Source organism: Lepisma saccharinum, chromosome 7, assembly GCF_977018435.1.
Source record: "Lepisma saccharinum chromosome 7, izLepSacc3.1, whole genome shotgun sequence".
In the NCBI taxonomy this organism is placed as follows: Eukaryota; Metazoa; Arthropoda; class Insecta; order Zygentoma; family Lepismatidae; genus Lepisma; species Lepisma saccharinum.
Genome location: NC_139235.1, coordinates 74,961,780 through 74,985,688, shown reverse-complemented (window position 1 = coordinate 74,985,688; position 23,909 = coordinate 74,961,780). Strand labels below are relative to the sequence as shown.

Sequence of the window (23,909 nt, the reverse complement as noted above, 5' to 3'; positions counted from 1 at the left end):
TCTGCATATAGTCGGCTGCTTCAAGAAGTAAACTGGCAGACTTTTATATCAACTAAGTAAACTGGCAGACGTCTATATCAACAAATAAATAAATTCGATGGTTGTTTGTATTCAAAGTGCCAGGTACTGGGAATTTAACATTTAAGACATGACAAAATTTTAAAAATGTGGAATTAGAACATCATTTATCAAGGTATCGATTCAAGTTTTAGAAGTAAAAATAATTTTTTGCCATGCTTTAGTTTAGTGTTTTTACTTTTAATTATATTACTGTGTAGCAGAAATAGAAGTTAAAGTGGTTAAATTTACGAAATCAACTGCCCAATCTCAGTATGCTAAAAGGTATTTTTCATGTTTTCAAGTAATTGAAGAGGTGTACTGGTAACAGTATGGTATAGGGAAAACACATTTCACTAGTTCATTTCGTAATTTTTTACATTCGTACTTACCTATTATGCATTGCGAAACATTGTGTAAGGTGGGATTTCGCTTTTTTCACGAAAATAGCTTCAATTTTCCACATCGAGTAATTATTGTTCGTTCCCCTCACACACAATATGGTGGAGAAATCTTGGTAAAGGTATAATTTAACAATACAGGGAATTTATCCAATTTGTTTGAAATTTGGGCCTCGTAATCACGAATCTGCACTTAAAATTTGGCGCTCACTTATAACTTTGGCGCTTATTTGGGGGCAGGTGAATCCGGCCAATTTCTAACATGCCTTTAACAGGGACTCTATAGAGAAAGGCGGGGACCCGGAGGGGAGCGGAGGCGGGGCCACGTTAGCGTTTGGGGTAAGAGTCTAGTTTACGTCCTTTTCATAAGGAATGCGTGTCATATATCGTTGTAAAGGTTATTGTGTAAGGAATTTAACAAACTAATTCCCAAGGCGAGGAAAAATTTCCTGGAGGAGAAAATCGAGAAAAAACCGATGTCCGGATATGCGTGATTGAACGTACTGAGGACATTTTTCGATGATGAAGCACATATTTAGGGGTGAAATGAGTGCTAATGGAACCTAACCTAACAGGCCTAACCTAACCTCATAGGCATACCTCATTCCCATGAATGGTTAGTGACAGAAAGTGTAAAAAGAAAAACGGTACTACTTTACTATTCCAGAGACACCTATCAATGATTTATTTCGCAATTTTTTACATTGCTAATGTACTATTCTGCATTGCGGAACATTTCTTTAGGTGAAATAATGAATTTCTAACAAAAATAATGTCTATTTCTTGCATTAACGAGTACTTACTGTTGTTCCTTATTTCCCACAAACCATCGACGGGTAGCCCCAAAAACCATTGACGTTATCCCAAAAATTCACGATAGCCCCAAGAACCATCATGGGGATGAGGTATGCCTACTAGGTTAGGTTAGGCCTGTTAGGTTAGGTTCCATTAGCACTCCTTTCGTTCAATTTAGCATATACGGACAATAGGAGTGCGTATTGTGCTCTCGTCGGACAATAGGATTGCGTATTGTGCTCTCGTGCAGAAAGCAAATGGCGGTAGCAGCAATAGCATGTTGGAAATAAGATTTTCGTAGAAAACCACATGCATTCGCATTAAAATGGATCAAAACTACATTCCTGAACATTAACAATGCTACAGAAAATGATTTGCGTAAGTACTTTCTCCTGTAAATTTGAAGAAATCCGTCTCCGGTATAGTAAAGTGTTACCAGAAAAACTTACTTACCCTAATGATGCCGGAGCGCCGGCTGTCTGCTAGCACGGTTATGTAAAGGGGCAAGAAGGACGTAAACTAGACTCTAGCCGCTGTTGGGGGCGGTAGGTCAATTAACCCAGGGCCGGAATCCGTGGGAAATTTGGAATTCGAGGGTGTAGAAATAAGAACTTAATTTAGATTATTTTGCTATTTCCACATGTGAGCACCAAATTTTAACTGCAGATTCGTGATTATGCCGAATTTCAAACAAAATAGAGAAATTCCTGGTATTGTAAAATCGCTCCCGAGTTAAATGTGTTTCCGCTATATCTAACTAGTACCATATTTTTTTCCGGGTTCGAAAACCCCGCGAACCATGCACGTGTAGCCCCACACACCATTCACGGATAGCCCCACAAACCAATTATAAATACACAAACCATTCATAAATATTCGCACAAACCATGCACGCGTAGCCCCACACACCATTCACAGATAGCCCCACAAACCATTCTAATAGCCCCATGAACCATGCACACAAGGTTAGGTTAGGGGTAAATGTCTTATATTGGAGACACATTTCTTCATTTTTACAGAAGAAACTACTTACGGAAATGAGTTTCTGTAGCATTTTGAAAGTTCGTGGAAGTATTTTCTCACCATAGAATGCTGCACAACAAGAAATAAGCACTTTTGATATAATAAACTTGCATTTTGTGCAAAGCGACAACATTATGCCGTTGTTTCCATTATGTACCTGCAGATGGCGTGAGCGTCGAAAGTCATAATATACCATAATAGTGTATCGACAATCAGGTACTACTTTCGTATAGGTGAAACACCTAGAAATAATTTATTTCACACTTTTTTACATTGCTAACGTACTATTCTGCATTGCGGAACATTTCTTTAGATGTAATTTGAATTTCTTACGAAAATAATGTCTATTTCTTACATTTCCGAGTACTTACGGTTCTTCGTTATTTCGATTCTGTAACACACAATATGGCGATAGCATACTGGTTCATTCTCGCATTGTGCCAGTGTTTTGTCGATTTGGAGTGTGCATGCAGTGTTGCAACCTTGTTCACCGAAAAGTACCTACTTTTGTGCCCGGATTTGAAATTATGCTAATACCTCGCAAACCATTGACGTTAGCCCCACAAACCATTTCCCGTAAGGTTAGGTTAGGTTAGGCAAGCATAGTTTAAAACATTTTAAAAAAATTGAAAATACTCGACACGTCATGTTATAGTGAAAACACGGCAAAGTTTGAAACACTTACTTGGGGGTTATGTCATGTAACACACGGAACATTGTGCTCACGTGCAGAAAGCAAATGACGGCAGCAGCAATAACGTGTCTGAGAGATATTTTCGCATGATTAAACACATTATAAACACATGATTTTGCATTAAAATGGATCAAAACTACATTCCCGAACTTCAACAACGCTAAAGAAAATTATTTTCTTGTAGTTTACGGTTATTACAAGCATAAGAAAACAGTTTTTCTTTGTGACGTTTCAGGAGAACACACGCTCCTTTCATCAGACAGAAAATAAATGTCTGATGAAAGGAGCGTGTGTTCTCCTGAAACGTCACAAAGAAAAACTGTTTTCTTATGCTTGTAATAACCGTAAACTACAAGAAAATAATTCTATAATGCAAGCAATGCGTACATACAAGAAAAAGCTAAAGAAAATGATTTGCGTAAGTACTTTCTTATGTAAAAAGTAAGAAATCCGTTTCCGCTATACGAAAATGATACACGACAATCATAGCGTTAATATGTACACGTAATTTCGCAATTTCTGGAAGTGACCGCCAATTTTTAACTGCAGATTCTTGATTACGAGGCCGAAATTGGTGAGTATGCTTAATTTGAAAGCAATCTGAGATACTTCCGGTATTGTAAATTTATACCTCGGAGAGAACTAATAAGCGTTACAACATAAAAACATAATAAAGTACTGCATGTTGTACTGGACATTCTTTTTATGAATTTGATTTTTACTTGTACTCGGATTGTATTCTGCCCCCTGTATACTTTCATGGCACTGTGTACTGCAGAGAGGACAGCTTTATCGTTCATTCTTTTTTTTTTTTTCCTATATAGTGTTTTCAGTAGCTTATACCAGTTCTGGTAATTAGTGCACAACTTTAAATTATGTGGGGAGAGATATACTTCAGTGATTCTGATCCCATTTAAACTATCCAATCCTGAGCAGCCATTTTACACATAAAGTTGGTTAAGACATTTTTTGTAATTAAGTTGGGTATGTGTTCTGTGATGCTTAATGATTTTTAACGAGCTGTACAGAGAATACTAGAAATGAATGTGCAGGCAAGTTCGAGGCGTGGAGGAATTTTCACAATATCAAATCCAGAGATTGTTTCTTTGAATGCTGGCGAAACTAACACGGAATTCAATTCTCTGACCAATTATACCAGAAAATGTTGTATATATGTATACAGTAAAACCTTGTTAATCTGGACACTGATGAGCCGGAGTTCGCTTAATGTGGACAGGCCAAAAAAAAGAGAGAAGAAAACAGAATGCAAGGTTTTTAAATGTGGCTAGAAGTCAACAATAGATCTTCCCAAAGGAAAGGCAGTGAACCACTGATGAAATTCTGTTTCCCGCAGACTTTGTACTGCACTGTATTGTGTATTTAGGCCTATGCCCTTTAAATACACCATAATAAACGTGTTTTGTTGCTACGAGGGTGAATCAAATATGAACGAGCCTTGATTGGCTAAGCGTCGGAATGGGTAGCAGGGTGTGATTGGGCATGTGCGGCCGGTAGGTGGGGCTGACGTTAGTCAGGAACCAGAACAGCCGGCGTGTCGCATGCTTCGTTTAGTAGCTCTCACGATGAGTGAGCAGTGTGTGCCAGTGTCTGTTGCGCAATGCATAATCATCAAGTTCCTCACCCAGGAAAACGTCAAACCGGCCGAAATTTACCGGAGACTGCAGGCCCAGTTTGGGAATGGTACCCTCTCGTGGGCAAGAGTGAAGGTGTGGTGTAAGGAATTCAAGCAAGGCCGTGAACGTGTTGCAAATGAAGTGCACCCCCGTCGTCCTCGCACCAGTGTGACGAATGACAACATGGCTCGTGTTCTTGAGCTTGTCAAACAAGATCGCCGAGTCACTGTGAAGCAAAATGCGGCAGAACTTGGTGTGAGCTATGGAAGTGTCCAATCAATCATCACAAAGCACTTGGGCTTCCGCAAAATCACAGCTCGGTTGGTTCCCAAGCTGCTGAATGTTGCTCAAAAAGATGACCAAGTTCGCATTGCTCGCCAGCTTCACACTCATTTTGATGTGGAAGGGGAAGCATTTTTGCATCGCATCGTTACCTGTGACGAGACATGGGTGCATCATTACACCCCAGCATCCAAGCGTGCCAGCATGGAGTGGAGGAGGAAAGGCAAAGGAAACCCCGTGAAGGCCAAAGTTTGGTTGTCTGCGGGGAAGGTGTTGGCCACGATGTTTTGGGACTGGACGGGGGTCCTACTGGTGGATTTCTTACACAAACGTCGGACCATCAACGCACCCTACTACTGCAGCCACCTGGATCAAGTTAACGTGCAGTATCGACGCAAACGACGAGGCTGTTCCATCCGCCAGGTCTTGTTCCTCCACGACAACGCCAGACCCCATGCAGCAGGTGTTACGCGGCAGAAACTGGTGGGAATGTACTGGGAATCGCTTCCGCATCCACCGTACAGCCCAGACCTTTCACCATGTGATTTTCACCTGTTCGGACCCCACAAAGAAGCACTTGGGGGCGAGCGATTTGCGACCAATGATCAGGTGGAAACCTTTGTGCGCAACTGGTTGGCTACCCACCCAGCTTCATTCTACGAGAACGGCATCAAGAACCTACCACAACGTTGGGAAAAATGTATCACTAAGGGCGGAGACTATGTAGAAAAATAGGATGTGGCAATGTCTCTGTTTCCTTCAATAAATTTTGTTTTTCCGCACAAGGCTCGTTTATATTTGATTCACCCTCGTATAAACAGGGTTTTAATTCACTTTCTACTGTTCTTTTAGGTTATTTCAGTTAATCTGGACTTTCGTTAAACTGGTCAACTTATCCCCCCCCCATTAGTCCGGATTAACGAGGTTTTACTGTGTATATTATGCTGAAGAGGAAGGGAAGTGTGGAAATACAGCTTGGTTACATACAACGGAGGAAAGAATTGATAGTTCAGGCAGCTGCAAATAAAAATTGTAACTAATTGTTGTGTGCCCTGATTAATGTCAGTAGTTTGAACCACAAAACTTTCAGATGTGTCACATTATTCAAAAATTTCATGAGTACATGTGTCTTTAGGTCAGTTGAAAATTCAAGCTTACATATAAAAGTGACATTACAGGTCATTTAAAAAACAGTTTTGATAATTTTTATGGTTTGCCAGTAATTTTAGAGGATTTTTATTTCAGATTTTAGGTAGGTCCATCACATTCCCTCAGTTGTAAATAAATGCCATGTTATGATATGTTGGTTTGTTCTTAGTGTGTTATTTGTATAACAATAGCTTTTCTTTTCCCTTCCTTCCCAGTTGTCTGTCAATCCTGTGTTTGATTTCAACAAGAACCAAACATGACATCCATTTTTGATCAGTATGAACAGGCTTCCCAAAGAATGAAGGGGAGTATGACAACAAGTGTTAGACCCGAAATGGTAAGTACACTCATATTACTATCAATCCATGATTTGCACACCAAAATCATTCACATTTAGGCCCTAGTATAAGGTGTTAAATAATGACTTTTTACAGTATTGATGTTCTTGTGCTGTGCATTATGTATTCACTACCAGAGTACATAATATGTTCTTTTGTTTCTATTGAATTATCTTTTTTTTTTTATTATTTGAGACTATTATTAAAATCTCATCAAGTTATTTCTAATTGAAGTCACTGAACTAAGTAAAACAAAACCACACAATGTCCATCCCGGTAACACAAACTTTCAGTTTCTCAACGCAGAATATTTAGATTAACATTCAACATCTAACTGATCAGAAGATTCAGCCCTATAATACACACTTAGTTCAGTACGGTACTATAATCTTCTAGTTAAATAAAATAATTCTTTTGGAAATGGCAAAACACTTTCTTTCAATCTTCATGGTTACACATCAATACATTACACACAGTCGGCCCCCGTGGCAGAGTGGTTAGCACATCAAGCTACGATGCCAGGGGTCCCGTGTTCAAATTCTAGCCTGGGTATGGATGCTTGTGGCTGTCCATTCATCAATTTCACCATTTTATCACTCATCCCCATCTTCGGAAATTAGCCAAAAAGTGGAACAAAAAGCGAAGTAAAATAAAGCAAATCAGTATTACACATGTAGAATTTCATTTGTTAAATCAACAACAATTATGAAGGAATAAGAGAAGACTACTCAATTGGCAGATTCAGCCCATAATTGTGTTTCTTATTACAGTACAGTCTTTCAATTGAAAAACAAGAAACGTATAAGAAATATGAACTCACATGTTAAATTATTTTATAGAATTGGGCTCGTCCCATGTTCCAGGACATTTTCTGTTTTCTTTTTGTTAACAATTGCATGCTACAGAGGATTTGAAGCCACATCTTGAGATGTGTTACTGTGGAGTGTTACGCGTAGGTTAAACAATTTTGGCACCTAAATGGTGTACATTAGTTTGCCAAATAGTACTGTAAAGGTTGATGTTTGGTTAGTGTTCGCCTGTTTACTTTGCATACACTATCTTCCTTGTTTCTTCTTTCCAGAGCACGACGGGTTTTATACACATGAAATTAGAAGAGGAGGCGCCTATATTTAGCAAGAGCAAAGTCAACTTTTCTCCAACTGATCCCCTTACCCATTTGGCAGTTAGCAGTGAAACTTTAGTGCTGGCTATGTCAAATAATGTTCTACTCAGAATAGACTTAAAACATCCAGATTCCCCAGAAGGTATGGATTTGTATGTTGTATTTATTACCATGGGTAGGAAAAATACAGGGTCCGTGATTTTTCAAATTCGGTCCATTTTTTTTTTAATATTTCGAGTTTGCTTATGGCCATTTTCATTACCTTTTTTTTAAAAAAATGTGATACAGTATGTGTTTTTTAATGATTGTGTGTTTTCTGTATCACGTGTATCATTAAGTCAGAATAATAAATATGCCATGATAAGCTTTTTCACTGTTGGTAGCAAAATTTTAAAATCTGCAGTCATATGGTAGAGTTGGCCATGTATTTGAATGTATTGCATGCTATTTATGCTATATTATCAGTTGAGCCTTCTTTAGGAAGGGCCTCCCCGATGGTGCAGTGGTAGCGTCATCACCTTGTAATCAAGGGGTCCCAGGTTCGATACCCAGTGAAGGCACAGAGTGGTTCGGACCCCACTTGAAACTGTACGTCCAGTTCCGATTAGCTCTATTGTGCATAAAGTGAACTTAAAAACACGAAATCAACCAACCAACCTTGTTTAGAAAGGCCATTCTGGGGCAAGAATTAATTACTTTTAATCCAATTTTGTATTAATTTATTAAAATAAATGCTGGGTCCTGAGAAGAAGAGGCTGGTACTTAAATAATTTTTGGTTTTGTCTATCCCTGGACTTTTTTTTTTATGCAAGAAGTAGTGCTTTGATATGGAGTAAATCCAAAAATAGTATAGTTTTTCTTTTTGTATATTTCCTATTTTTATGTCACTTTCCTCTAACTTATTTTAATATGACTGTAGTTTTATTTTTAATAATGAGAATCAAGGATGACTTGAGAAGAAATTTATGAAGGATGCTAACAAAGTAACACCAAGAGTCAAACCTGTAACCTTCTCTTTGTGAGATGTGTGAGTCAGCCACTCAATACTCTGCCACTGGGGCAGTCAAAATCCTATTTTCCTGATCCTTAATTAACTATTCTGAATTCTCTTTTGGACATATCTGAAAACAAAAATGTAAATACTGTTAATGTAACAAAACTTACAAGAAAAACTATCATGTTTTGAATTAATTACTTATATATTGTAATATATTTTTTCAGAGATCGACATTGGCAAATATGTATCCCACATGAAGATATCGGGGATATTTATCGACCCTTTGGGAGAGCATATACTGGTCAGTCTTGCTTCTCGGCCCCCAGATACACAACCTGAACTCTATTACATTGCACGGAAGTCGGTTAAACTAAAACAGGTACTATATTGCACTATGCAGAACTTCTTTTCATGTGTCTTATTGTTTAATACAAGGCTGTATTGATACCACTGTGAATCAATGGAATAGAATAGTCTTTGTTATTTACTGATTGATTGATTTAGTTTATTTTACTTCGCTTTTCTACCACTTTTGGCTAATTGTGAAGAAGGGGGATGAATGATGATATGATGAAATTGATGAATGGACACTCACAAAGACCCAGGTCAGGATTCAAACCCCTGGTGTCATAGCGCAATGTGCTAACCACTTCCCCATGGGGGCCAGCTCTTGTTATTTACTACAGAGCCTTAGGCTGTTCTACCACCTAACTGTGAAAATGGTGCCGAAACCTGGGCAAAGTCAAATCAATAACCATATGTACTTCTTGGTTTATAGTGACTTGTATGTTTTAAATAAAGGACTTATCCAGAATTTTCTGTCTAAAGGGGGAGGGGGGGTGCAAGGGTATATTTAGAGCTAAATTAACCATAAATTTAGCTTCTGTGTAAAATTTTCGGGTGTTTTGGGGTTGTGTGAATAAATCATTGCTTTAAATATGTACAACTATGCAATATCAGGTAGATTTTGTGTTTAAAATATTCTGAAATTCGCTACATTTTTCGAACTGGCTATTGCATTGTTATCATTTAATCCTGAATTGTGGCAATGTGAAAATATATTACCTGTAGCAGCATCATAAGTTCCATTTATCAATTTTTTCTTCTTCATATTTCGTCTTATTGATTGCAGCTGAGTAAATTCAAGGGCTATGAGGTGACAGCTGTTGCATGGAATTTCCGAAATGATTCAGAAAATACGACAGGACCTATCCTGTTAGGCACGTCGAAAGGTTTAATTTTCGAAACTGAAATCGGGGTGGATGGAGATCGCATATTTCAGTCAAGCTTGGAGCAGTACTGGAGGCAGGTGCGTAGCGTTTCTAATGTAAAGGCTTAGTTGCAATATTTTATTTATGGTGGTTTTCTTGTGATTAGTTTTTGCTGTAGTATTCCAACTAATGTATCTTTGTTTACTTGATAGTGCATTTATCTTCCCAAAGTATAGCATTTATTTTTCAACAGGAAAGATAACGATTTGACACCTGTACGCAGGGCTCGAAAATTCCCGGTCGCCAGGGCGACTAACAACACCCCATTTCCTGCTTTATCAAATAATTTAGCGATGTTTTGAATACCGTGATGGTCAGCATCTTATACAGAGTGTTTCAAAAGTTGTACAACCCAAACTTTGGAAATGCATATCATGAAAACCGTAAGAGATATTTACACCGGGTTTTCTGCATTATAAAGCCTCATCCATTGAGATATTTTTCAATGCTTAAAATTATAAGTTCACTTCGTACAGAAAATTATATACATTAATAACTGACTGAAAGCATCATTCAATTTTTCCCAGAAATGAACATCTGAGTAAGAAAAATATGTAAGAAATTATCGAAGGGTCATAATTAGATATTTGATGACTGATGCCATGTCAGTCTGTCATTTGCAACCAATATTGGTCATGCGCAACATTTGATGAATTTTTGGCTAGCTATTTTATGGGTTGAGTGAAAAGTGCCATTCTTAGGACATATATCCATATATGGCAACACTAGCAGGTCAAAATATTGCCAACAGTCTCATGCAATGTGTAAGTATTGGCTATGCATTTACGTGAAAAATCAAGATTTTGTGCAGAAATTGCACTCTTGAGAGAATCGTAGGCTGTCCCTGGTTGCATTGAATTCTCTTCGCTCACTTTCGCCGCTACTGTGCCCTTTTTTTAAAATTGATTCAGCATGGCGTATTCATTGAAGCAGCGTGTGTGCATTGCTGAAGAGCATTTTAGTATGCATTCTTACACTCATGTGCAAGAGGTTTTCCAATAAAAATGCCCTGCTTCTGCTGTACCTCACAAAGCAACTGTTTTACAACCAGGCAAACACCAACAAATGATCCCACAAATTGTTCGTATTTATTGTTGGAAATCAGTTCTCAGATATTTTCAGCAAATTAACAATGTTTTTTAAAATAATGTAATTGCTTTTACATATTTAGATAAATGCTAACATAAATTTATGAACCCAGTGTTAGCCTACAGGAATAGTTTAGTGCAGAAAACCTGGTGTAAATATCTCTTGCGATTTTCATGATATACATTTTCAAAGTTTGGATTGCGCAACTTTTGAAACATACTGTAGTATGCACAATTGCTAGTAGGTGGTTTCCTGGTGCCTGTTTTTCAGAGCTGGCACCTAGCTTTGAAGAACATTTTTCGAGCACTGCCTGTACCAATATTAGTGAACTGGAATCAATCTGATGTGTATAGTATTCCCAGTGTTTTTTAGTGTCAGTAATTGCAATCTTCTGTGCACTTGAAGGTATGAAATTGACACTTGTGATTGGTGTAAATATTCATTTGTTAAGTATGCTTACATCTGATATTGGCTTCATCACATTCTTAGAAGCCCCCCCCCCCCCCACCTGTTTCTTTAAGGCAACCTTTGGACTGAAGCAACATGTGACAAGTTTAACGAACCTTCAGAAATAAATGTAACGTTTCCAAAGTAACATGGCAAGCTACATGGGTCTTAGTTTGCTTGTGTGTTGCCTTGGTCTGTTGGTTGTGCAATTACAGTGAATTTTTTCCCCACCCTAGACTGGAGGGTCCCCACGTTGCTTGTTACTTGTCGTACCGGTCTGATAACTGCCTAAAACAGAATGCCAAATTCAAGAACATGTGGCAACTACTAAATTAATAAAGCAGTACTCCCTTTATTGTGGTCATACACTCCATTGGAAAATTCTCAAGCATGCTACCAAGTTCATCCAGGTAAAAGAAAAAGGTAAATTGCTCCGCTGTGCTTAGCACCACGCCATGAAGGCGTATAGGGAGTGTGGGTGTAACGCCCCACACTTCCTTGATCCGGTGGTGAGTGGGGGTGATGTGATCAGCATCACGCCCCTGACCACCTTTACCCCCCAGGGTTTCCCCCAGGTACCCATGTCATTTGATGCTGGGTGGGTGCCGGAACCGCTTCCAATGTTAGAAAAGTTCCCGGATTTGAACCGGCTGGGGATCGAACCCAGGACCTTGAGCATGGTAGTCAGACGCGTTACCGACTGAGCCACCGCGGCCACCGGTGCATCCAGGAGCAGAAGCAATTATCTTTTATTTGCTCAGATCTAGGCGTAATTTCGAAGTTGAAACATGTAAAAGGTTGTCATATGCCCCCTCCCCCTCCTTCACCTCATGTTACAAAAATCGGAAAGCTTGTTACTTTTATTGTTAATAACGGAAATAAAGTTCAGTTAGTTATTATTTGAACAGAATAACGAAGTAAATGAAAGTATTAAATCAAAAAAATAAGGTGTAACATGCACACACTACCATTTAATTGAAACGATAAGTGGTTTCACAATTTTAAAATAATTGAGTTTTATATGAAAGGTCACACACATGAACATTATGGCTAAAATTTTCCTCTAACTTTTAAAGCTTTTTTGTGAAGCATGTGTGTAAAGGTTAATAACAAAATAGAATGACTATTCATTTCAGTATAATAACTGAAATATAAAATAATAATAAATACAGTTGTGCCTAATATTCACTCATATGGTGAATCAAATAGAAAATTCTCCGAAAGGAGATAATAATAATAGTAATGTTAAATAAAATTTATTTTTGTTTGTGTACAATAATTACTTTAAAATGATAACAATCATAATATGATAATAATAATTATTGTTTTTATTTGTACTATTCAAGTTTTCATAGTGCCTTGACCCCTCCCCCTTCCCTCCTATGAAAATGATGCCCATGCTGGGTAGTACGTATACTGTAACACACTATGAAGAGGGGTTGCAGGTTTTAACCCTGGTGAGGCATGGATGTGTCATTTTGTCCATATCATCAGTGCAATTGCAATTGACAGAAGAGGTAGAAAAGTGACATAAAATAACTGAAATAGAAAGAAAGAAAACATCTAGGTAGACATAAGGAGAGTATCGAAAGTGATTGATTGTGTGAAGAAAGTAGTTCCCACACTGAATGGACTATTTGACATTGTTGCTTATCTGACTTACAGCATAAGTGCATAACACACTTTTTTTGTATTTGCTACGAGGCACATCTAAAAAAAAGGGCTGATATTTTTTTAAGAAACAAGAAAATGATAGGACTAGAAATTTATTGTGATTGATAAACAAGTATATACCTTGGCTATTTTTCGACGTAGTCATCATTAACCTCCAGACATTTCTGATAGCGTGGCACAAGCGTCTGTATACCCTCTGCGTAAAAATCTGCCGCCTGAGTGCAGCCAGTCCAGAACTGATGTCTTGAGCATGTCACTGTCGTTGAAACGCTTCGATGCAAGCCACTTTTTCAGGTGAAGAAAAAGAAAGAAATCGCTGGGGGCAAGATCGGGGCTGTAATGGGGATGATTGAATAGTTCCCATCGAAATCTTTGAATTGTCTCAACAGTACGAGCAACTGTGTGTGGGCAGGCGTTGTCATGGATCAGAAAAATTCCAGAGCGTAGCATTCCTCTCCGCCGATTTTGGATGGCACGTCGTAGATTATTCAGTGTTTCGCAATACACCTCTGCTGTAATTGTTCGTCCTGGTTCCAAGAATTCCACAAAAATCACACCCTTTTGTTCCCAAAACACGATTGCCATGATTTTGTGAACTGATGGTGTTTATTTGAATTTCTTCGCTTTAGGAGAACCAGAGTGCCGCCATTGCATTGACTGCTGCTTCGACTCCCCAGTGGGGTACGATATCCACGTTTCATCCCCCGTCACTATGTGCGAAAAGAAGTCATCCCCATCCTCCCCCCAGCGGGCCAAAAAATCACTTGCAGCTGTGTCCTTCTTTGCTCTTTGTGAGTGTCTGTCAGCATTTTTGGTACCCACCTCCCACACAGTTTGTGATACCCCAAGTTGTCAGTCACAATTCGATGCACTGTTTTTGCAGACACTTCTGGAAACTCTTTGGCGAGTTCAGATACTGTGAACCGGCGATTGGAACGCACTTTCTCATTAACACGTTCCACCAGATCATCCATCTGAACACTAGGCCTTCCGCTACGCTCATCATCATGGAGATTTGAATGCCCTTCCCGAAACTCTCTGCACCATTGCCTGATCTTCCCTTGTCATCACTGTCGGTCCATAAATGGCACACAATTCCCGATGGATGTCAGCTGCATTCTGTTCTTTGGCGTTCAGAAATCGTATGACAGATCTCACTTCACATTTGGCGGGATTTTGTATTACGGCAGCCGTTTCACCTTACTGCTACTCGCACATATGCAACCCTACTCTGACGATTCTATCTCTGTTGCAAGCACAGAATATTAGGGCATGCTCCTGCGAATGCTCAACTTCATCAGTATTGCCAACCCTGCGTAAAAAATTATCGTCCCTTTTTTTTTACATTCACCTCGTATTTTCATTATCAATTTAAAAAATGCATTGGAAATAATAGAGATCTGAAGTTTTATTACTTCATAGCTGAAGTTTTCTAAAATTCACAGGTAAAAAGCCAACATCTTATTTGTGCTGCTTATGGCAAATTGTTAAATATATAGCAGTGCAAAAAATTATCAAGTGACACTTATGAGGTACTACACTACATCGTGTAAGCATCAAAGTTTAGTGTTTTGTTGAATAGTGTGTGAGTATGCATAGATGTGTAAATAGTGGAACTTCAATTTTATGTTCCTGGATTTTTCCATATGATACATTTATTCCTTCTCATCCGAGTAGAACAAAATGGTAGATTTTTGCTGAATTTTATGTTTTTTTCCACATATTTAGGCCTTTTAGCTGCAGACGGGTGGCTTAAGAGTTATGTGACCTGGACAATTGGGGAGGGGGGGCACCAGACTTGGACATCCCCCCCCGGATCAGGGTCAAACCCTTACTTCTGATTGCATAAGTGTCTATTTCTTTTTAAAAGACTTGAATTTATGTAGACAAGATTAATTGAAACTACTGCTGTGTAATAAAGAGTGCCCCAATAAAAGTGACTGATGTAATATGCTTAAGAAAATGCTGTATATTTACAAAATGGCAATATTTTTACATCATTACAACAGGTAAATGTTCCGATTTAAGAATGAAAGATGAACTCCGGCATATGTACCCCACAATTTGCTCTCGATGAAATTTATAATCATTTTTTTACATAGTTGCTCATCGATGTGGCTGATAACACGTTCTCACACGGTTCGGGATGTGTTTGCAGAGACCTTTGATTTCAGAAACCACCAAAGGAACTAGTCGCAAGGAGAAAGGTCATATGACCTAGCTGTCTACTTCTGGTCACCATTGCGAGAGAGGACTCGGCCCTGGAATTTCTCACGCAGCAAGGCAATCGTTGAGTGGGAGGTGTGGCAGGTAGCTCCATCTTGAAAACACATGCGTTCAATGTCAATTTTGTTCAAATGCAGCCACAAAAAACTACTGCTAACCATATTGTGGTACCATTCTCCATTAACTGTCACCGCATTTCCATCCTCATCTTTTAAAAAGAGACGGTCTTATCACTCCACCAGCCCAAAATCCACACCACACGATTACTCGTGGATGCAATAGTCTCTGTTGGATTTCTTGAGGATTTTTTGTTGCCCAAATTTGACAGTTTTGTTTGTTGACTAAACTGTTTAAGTGAAAATGTGTTTTGTCACAACAATATTTTCTGTGGAAAATCTTCATCCACAAGTTGCATCCCCAAAACCCATTCAACAAACTGTCTCTGTTGCAAGTGATCATTTGGTTTCAGTTCCCAAGTTGACTGAATTTTGAAAGCATGCATGTGCAGATCTTCCATGAGAATGCAATGCATGGAACTTTTTGAAATATCCAACTGTTGTGAATGATGCCGAATGTTTTTTTTTTTTTGGACTTGCAATAACACTGTCATGCACAATAGCGATGTTCTCAACAGACCGGCTAGATCGAGTGCACGGTGTTTTAATGTCTGCTGTCGAACCTGTGTCCTTAATTTTTTTGATCAACTTGCAAACTGCTCTTTCACGTCCAAGGATTGCACATAACTTCCTAACAGTCTCTGCATAACACTCCCCGTTCTTGTCATGAGTTTTCACTATCAAAACTTGTTCCCTTGTGTAATGCTCCATGTCAACCAAGCTGCAACAATCACTGATAAAGGAATTTGTAAGAACAGTGTTACCAACCCAACTACAAGACATGTTGCATAAATCAAACTTGGCATTCTGAAGTTGGAACATTTACCCATTGTAATGATGTTAAATTTTTTGTCATTCTTTTTCAAAAAAGTATTCTATTAAATATTAAAGCTATGTTTTTTTGGGACACCCTATTATTTTCATATAATTATGCAGGTATTAAATAAATACATACCTGCAATAAAAATGTTCTTTAAAAGTAACACTTAAGATATCTAAAAAATAAAGGCCTGCCTCGGTGGTGGAGTGGTTGCACAGTTTATTATGATGCCAGAGGTCCTGGTTCGATTCCCAGCTTGAGCATGGGTGTTCTTTGTGAGTGTGCCCTCAACAATTTCATCATATCATCGCGATTAGCCAAAAGTTGCAGAAATGCAAAATAAACCAAATCAAATCAAATTTGAAAAATAATGCTATAATTTACTCTCGTTAAAACTATAAATATACACATGGCCATGTTTTTATTGGGGACAGGTGGTTAGTAAGGGGCCCAGGGTAGAAAGTTATGGAGGGGTGAAGGTGGAAAAGTATGGGAGTGCCAAAACTCCACCTCACCCAGCTTAAAAAAATATATTAAACCACCCCTGGCTGCAGAGGCCAATAAATGTACAATTGCAGTTCCACTGTGTGTGTGTGTAAGAGATAGATAGATACTAGGGTTGGGGCATATGTCATGGCAACTACTTTTTTTTTGTCAAGAATGCAGGACCTGCATGAAAATCCAAAATATACAAATGGAAGGGGCCAGTGTATTGTAATGTGGAATGCATGTACGTACAATGGAGACCATGTGTACTATGGGTAGGATAGGGAACGGAGCACAACACCTTCAAAGATAGCATCGTTCCACATGTGTTTACAAGTCAGAAAACATACATTAAAGCTCCTTGTGGTATTTTGTGTCATTTCTCTCCCGAAGAACGGCTGTTTTGAATGCTGTTCACGTTGAATGCCGGTTGACAATAAAGAATTACCACTGTCCTCTGTACGATATGCGCTAATCACACTGGCATCTAGTGACGTGTTCACATACTGTAGGTGCAATGTTTTCATATTGGGGTACCACCATTTAACTTTGAAACAAAATATATAATCGCCATGACTTATGCCCTTAAGCCCTCGTAGATCACGTATTATTAAAGAATAAATGAAGTTAAATTATGCCATTTGCGAAATTTTAAGACTTTGTCCTTTTCTTTTTTCTTTGTGCTGTCATGTAAAGTTGCCACTTCCATTGTATGGATCACGTGATGTGGATGGTCTGGTAGGTGATTGGTGGTTAATTCACACACGGTTTTAAATAGAACCATTTGAAACTTGCTAATAACCATCATTGAAGTTTTGATTATCTGTATTTGTTAGAAATATTATTAACCCTAGCTAACCTGTGGCAGACGAGAAACTTACTTACCTGAGGGGGGAGGCTCACAGGCCTATACTTTTTTTATCATTAAAATTATATATATTTTTTTGTTATTGAATCACTGCTTCCTTTGTTGATTATATATGTGCAGTTATTTATTAGTTATAATAATTTCAAAGATTACCAACCAATTGTACACTTTCACTGGCATGAGTGTCTCGAATGACACATTCAAAGATTGCACCTGGTAGGCGCACGTAGTGCATTTTGCCTCCTATTTATGTTAGATTTATGTTTTTGTGGACAAATGTAATGCAGAAATATTGGGAACACCCCAGGGACAGTACAATTTATTTTCAATTTTTTATAAAAATTTTAACAGTTGAAAAATGGAAAAAATAGAGGCGGTAGGCCTGACAGCCCTCCCCTTCCCTCGGGTTAGCTATTGTTAATGATAATTGTACATTAAAAACCATCTGTGTTGCATGTGCTTGTTTTGAGGTCGCAGCTCAAGTAAGTTTTATATCTTTTCAAAAATCCATGGTATCTGTTCTCATAGATATTTATAGTAAGGATGTAACTGCTAATTGATATTACACCAATCTGATTTATAAAAGAACAATAATAAAAAATCTGTTAAACGCTTTCCTGGAAGTCCTCCCCAATGTTGTATTGGTAACATGTTATCTTATAATCAAGGGTCCCAGGTTCAATACCTGGTAGAGGATTCCACTTTAAACTGTAGGCCCAGTCCCCATTAGCCTATTTGTGCATAAAGTGAAATAGAAAAAAAGAAACAAACAAAAAGAAACCACCCTCAAATTTAAACTCAATTCTTTCACTGCATATTAGGTTGACATGCTTAGATTAAGACTACTAATAGTATGTTGATATATTGAAAGTGGCATAATCAGTAACCGGTATTTTGTGGTGATGTCATGAAGCAGAAATTTTACTGATTGTGATGCACTTGCTGATATTTTTCAGAACCGATTCCGATTACCATATTTAACCAATTTTGACATGAAAGTAAAGTAAAGTAAAAAAGGTAAAGTTCTCGCCTGTGCTTTGCAGCACACCATGAAGGGACATGAACCAATATTTAGCGGAAATACAATGCCATTATTGGCATGGCAAAAATAAAAAAGGAGTAAAATTTCTGTTGTGTTATAAATATCTTTAGATATTTTATACTGATACAGGAACAATTTTGAATACATATGCTTCAAAATCTAATTTTTTATCTTTTGAAACTTACAATACAACATTATACTGCATTAAAATTGCCAAAATTATGTCAATATGTCCTCTGTAATCAAAAGTTTGAACATTAGAAATTGATTTATGTATCAGAATTTTGCTGTTTCTAGCAGTGTTGCCCGGACTCCATGGCAAAGTGGTTAGCACAGTATGCCACAATGCCAGCGCTCCCTGGTTCAAATCCCAGGCTGGGATTCGAACCAGAGGGCCATGGCATTGATATTCTTTGTGAATTTCCTCATACCATAACTCATCCTCGTCTTTTGCGATTATCCAAAGTGGCAGAAAAGTGAAGTGAAATAAATGAATCAACCAACCAATATTGCTGTATCTGAAATCCACTCTGTCAATCCCTAGTTTTCAGTGTTTTAGTATCTTTAATTATTTTGCCTTCATCCTTTCAGCTCATCATCATGAGCTATTAAGCCAGAACTTTGAATTCTTGGAAAGTCATGGCTGATCATCATTGTGTTTGCCCTGTTATCTATTTCATAAGCATAAGTAATGCAGAGAGTAGGAAAGTAGTGTAAGAAATAAAAAATAGAGACAGTAAGAAATGCAGGTAATCAAAATCACATGTCTGTTCAGCAAGTTTTAACTCATAATGAGTGTGGTAACATGAAAATTGTAAAATTATAAAAATATGCTAACTTGGAATGCCTTTTCCGTTTAATATATTAAGCATGGCTTTAGGTGTAAAAAAGTAATGAAAGACTGTTATTATTCTGTACTACTAACCTAAATATGTGTTAAAGATGACATTTATATTATAATTATTGTCCTGAAATGTTTGTAAAATATGAAAATGTAATGTTTTAAAAAATGTAATTTTGAATATTGTCTGATTTTAATGCTTCTCAACAAACATGCTTTTTTTATTGCATTTTTTTGCAATGTTAGTTCTGTGGTAGTTTAAACGAGAGCTTAGGAATCATCAGATTGTTCGTTTGGAAGCTGTAGCCAATTACATGTCGGTTATTTGAAACTATGGTCATTGAGCATTGTTGATTGGTTTCATTCAATGGAATTTGGTTGTTTTCCAGGTGTTTGACATTGGAAAGGGAGCAAACACCCCAATCACAGGTTTGGAGTTCCACAGAGTACCAGGTTCAGAGAAGTACTTCATCATTGCAACAACACCTAATCGACTGTATCAGTTCACCGGTTATGTGTCCAATTCTGAAGAAAGACCACTTTTTCAGCAGGTGTTCAACAACTACCTCAATGTCCCAGGTAACTTTTTTCAGTACCCTTCTAATCTACAAAGCAGTCTCTTTTCTTTCCAGAATTTTCACACCTCATTGGTTCAGCATTAGCACAGACTGCTAAAGATTTAAAAATTGAGGTTCAAATTGGATATTTAAATTGATATTGGTGATAATGATAATGGTGAATAAAATAACAAGGTTGATTTTGACTTGGAAAGTTCACTTCTGCACAAATATTACTTTGAATTGATACCAGTGCTAATGCCAATACTCTGTTTCTCACCAATACTGATACCACTACTTCAAAATGCTAACCATTCAAAGAGCTGCCCTCTGTGACAGAGTGGTTATCACAGCATGCTACAATGCCAGGTGTCCCAGGTTTGTTTCCTGGACTGGTATAGATGATTTTTTGTGAGTGTCCCTTCTTCCATTTCATCATATCATCACTCATCTTCGTGATTAGCCAAAATTGGCAGAAAAGCAAAGTAAAATAAACCAAATCATTAATTCAATCAATAACAATTCAAGGTAGTTCAGAATATTTGTAACTTTTAATATACATGGTACAGTCAAAAATAAACTGCTCACTGCAACCTTTTATTTACGAGGGATGATCGGAAAAAAAGGTTACAAAGCCTATTATGGCGTATGTGTTAGACATAGCTGGAAGATCAACACACCTGATGATGGAGGGCACTCAACTAGTCCTCGATGTAATCAGCTTTTTTGTTCAAGCACTTGTCGCAACGGTAGATGAGGTTTTCCATACCGGTTGCACAGAAATCCGCGTCAAGTTCTCGTAGCCACCGTGAGGCAGCTCTTTTGACATCACATGTCAGATAATGGTGGCCAGCCAACCAAATGGTAGTCCCAGCTCAGCTGATAGTGAGCGTAATGTTCTTCTTCTGTCCTCACGAATACACTCATCCACAAGAGCACAGTTCACGTCAGTGGTTGAGGTACTGAGCCTACCGCCGTGTCCAGGGTTGCCATTAACAATACTGGTCCGTCCTTCTTTGAAGGCACGACACCACTTCGCTACATGTTGTCTTGAAATTTTCCCCTCCCTATACACCTCCACAATCTGGCTATGAATGTCAGCAGGTGTAGTGTTTTTGGCGCACAAGAACCGCACCACTGCCCTCACTTCTACTCTTGACCAATTTTCTAGACGAGTCACCATTTTAAATGTCAGCTTCTCGGGTATACATGGTCAGAATCCGAAGTCCTCAAACTCGCAACAAGACAAACATGTTATTAATTTACACATAAATTTTCGTTACGTTACAGTGAATAAAACAAAAGTTATATGCTTTGTAACCTTTTTTTCCGATCATCCCTCGTAGTAACCCTCTTGCGTGGCTGTGGAGAGATAATGCCTGACGTGTGATGAAGAACACATTACGCAGTGGTGGTGAGTTTAGCTATCAGAGGTAAGATGGATGGTGACCTTGTTAGATTTGTTAAGAGTTCTGCTCTAAAATATTCATAATTGCATGTGAAATAATAATTTAATTGCTTCCACACAATGATGCATATTACATAATTTCCAGTATATTTAGGCTCCACGAATGTGTTATCCAGCATTTTTGCAGACTCTATAATATGCTCGGACTCTGGAAAGGCCAAAGCATTGGCTGGTGATTAAATATTAACCGATTCTTTTCGATACCAATACATCGGTATTGCCTCAGCCCTAGTAGACATATTCATTGATTGATTGATTGAATTAGGTTTATTTTATTTAGCTTTTCTGCCACTTTTGGCTAAGCGTGGCAATGAGGATGAGTGATGATATGATGAAATTGATGAAGGGACACTCACAAAGAACACCCTTGCTCAGGCCAGGATTTTAACCTGGGACCCGTGGTATTGTTGCCTGCTGTGCTAACCACTCTGCTGAGGAGGTTGGCATGTTTGTAATCTTCAACTCCAATACTTATGTGACAGGCATGGAATATGATAAAGTTTAGTCCCTTTCAAAGAAGTATATTTTTCCTACAGTTAAAGTCTGAAAAGTGTTTCTTCAGCAAATAAACAGCAAATTTTGTTAGTGTTTATTTTCATTTGACATATAGTTTTGCATTATTTCAAGATGAAATATGGCAGGAAAGATATATGCCAATGAACATTTCATATTTTGTGTTGGTCAATTTAGAAAAAAAGAACGTTCTCCTATCAATTCGTATTTATCACAGTTTATATTCATAATCCACTACATTGAAGTTGGTAACTTATTAATGATGTACAATATGAAATATTTAACAATTTTATTTTAAACTTCACAGAGCCTTACCAAGAGATCATGAGTTCTTTAAAATATTCAAAGCTTCAGTTTTTCTACCAAAATGCAAGAGGATTACCAGAAACATTAGCTTGGCTTACAGAACCTGGAATTTTCTTTGGAAAGGTAAGCAAAATGTGATAATGCAATAATCTTTTATTTAAAATAAATATGATGAGGTATTCATTTCAGTCTTTATCAGTAAAAAGATAAGAACAATAAAATCACTCAGAGTAATGTTGCAATCTGGTACCATCAAGATATTTGTAATAGTACAGGGTTTTCCAAAAGTCCTTTACACATTTAAATACACTACAACTTTGCCACAAACAGAGATATTTCAGTGGTAACTCTTTAAAGGCTGCTGTGAAGTACAAACTTTATTTCACTGAAATGTCTGTTCGTTACAAAGTTATAGTGAATTTAAATGAGGGAATGACTTATGGAAAACCCTTTATTGTCGTGCTTAATTGTGCACATTGTATGTGTTACTTACACAACATGTAAATTCATTTAACAAGCACTGTTTCCTTTTTTCGTGCCATTTCACTACATGCTATGGTACTTCTATCGTGCCATGTATTAATACGAGGATGGTAATTAGGACCTTTGGAACTGTGTTTTATTCTATGGGAATTGATGTCCACACATCAAGTAACCATTAATGACCAACACTGTGCATAGTTATTGAACCATAAACTATTGTGAACATGGCAGGATGTCTCCAAACTGGTGAAACATTGAGGTGCAAGGAGTACTTTGTTTCCCACATGCAAAGGGAACAAAAGGAGTGAAATAGACATTCCTGAAGAACTGATGGAAGAGTAATTCCATTTCAAATCAACCAAGAAAAAGTAAATTTTGGAATTTGATGTCATGGATTTGGCTATTTTTTGGTATACACATTTATCATCATCTGAAATAGAGAAAACTTTTTTTTTTCATTTTTGAGTTAATGAATTTGGAAAATTGATAAAATTGCCAAAAAGCTGCTCACTGCTGAAACTTTAAATACAATTTGCAAGAGACCATTTCAACTACAGGGCTGGGCATGGTCTCATTTTAAAGCTTATGAAGAGGGCTTTCATTTGATTTACAACATGCTTGGTTTTTTTTTTAAAAAAAACAAAGTTTTTAAAAATTTTACACATATTGGTACACATCTACTGAAGGTTCAGTCAAAATATCAAAGTGGTATCTCTTTGGTATTATATGAAAAGTGAATTCCTTTCAAAACCATGCAATGATTTAAGTTAACATATTTTATATACCTAAGCACTTTATAAATACAGAAGCATGCATACCAAGAAACGGCTTAGTGATACAGAAAGTCTTTCTTTGATAAAATGTATGATGCTTGTGTCATCTTCTCTTGCTTCAGCTGGTGGTGTTACAGGGTCCACTTTGCAAAGGATTGCGTGTCTTGGGATTTTAACCCCTTCCCTGTGTTCAGCGTAATATTACGCCCTTTGTCACTATATCTTATTCTGTGTTGGACGTAATATTACTCCCGCGAACATCTCTGACTGAAGTAACCTGTGTTGAACAGAATAATACATTTTTTGTTGGTGAAACATATGTTTTGCTATTGAAGAAACAACGACCTTTTATTTAGTCACGATTTTCAGTGCCGACAAAGAAGAAGAAGTTCAGAGGAAAGTAAACTGTTTATGTGTTATGCTGACAAAGTGCAAA

At 37.7% G+C, this 23,909-nt stretch overlaps 2 protein-coding genes across 4 annotated transcripts in view; both read left to right on the top strand.

Annotated features, from left to right (window-relative positions):
* Positions 1-9: 9 nt before the first annotated feature.
* Positions 10-23,909, top strand: part of LOC145989923 (vacuolar protein sorting-associated protein 18 homolog) — a 123,109-nt gene continuing 99,209 nt past the window's right edge. The window contains exons 1-8 of one of the 3 annotated variants that reach the window (XM_083125439.1): positions 10-123; positions 6,251-6,372; positions 7,455-7,638; positions 8,718-8,872; positions 9,626-9,802; positions 17,319-17,360; positions 19,763-19,952; positions 22,219-22,340. In XM_083125439.1, the coding sequence (XP_082981565.1) occupies positions 6,292-6,372; positions 7,455-7,638; positions 8,718-8,872; positions 9,626-9,802; positions 17,319-17,360; positions 19,763-19,952; positions 22,219-22,340 (951 nt within the window). In that variant the 5' untranslated portion in view covers positions 10-123; positions 6,251-6,291. Of the gene's footprint in view, positions 194-6,250; positions 6,373-7,454; positions 7,639-8,717; positions 8,873-9,625; positions 9,803-17,318; positions 17,361-19,762; positions 19,953-22,218; positions 22,341-23,909 lie in introns of all 3 variants that reach the window. The other 2 variants (XM_083125438.1, XM_083125440.1) reach the window with 2 other exon arrangements.
* Positions 4,554-6,167, top strand: LOC145990509 (protein GVQW3-like). Its single transcript, XM_083126205.1, has 2 exons — positions 4,554-5,054; positions 6,132-6,167. The coding sequence occupies exons 1-2, from the start codon at positions 4,554-4,556 to the stop codon at positions 6,165-6,167; spliced, it is 537 nt and encodes a 178-aa protein (XP_082982331.1).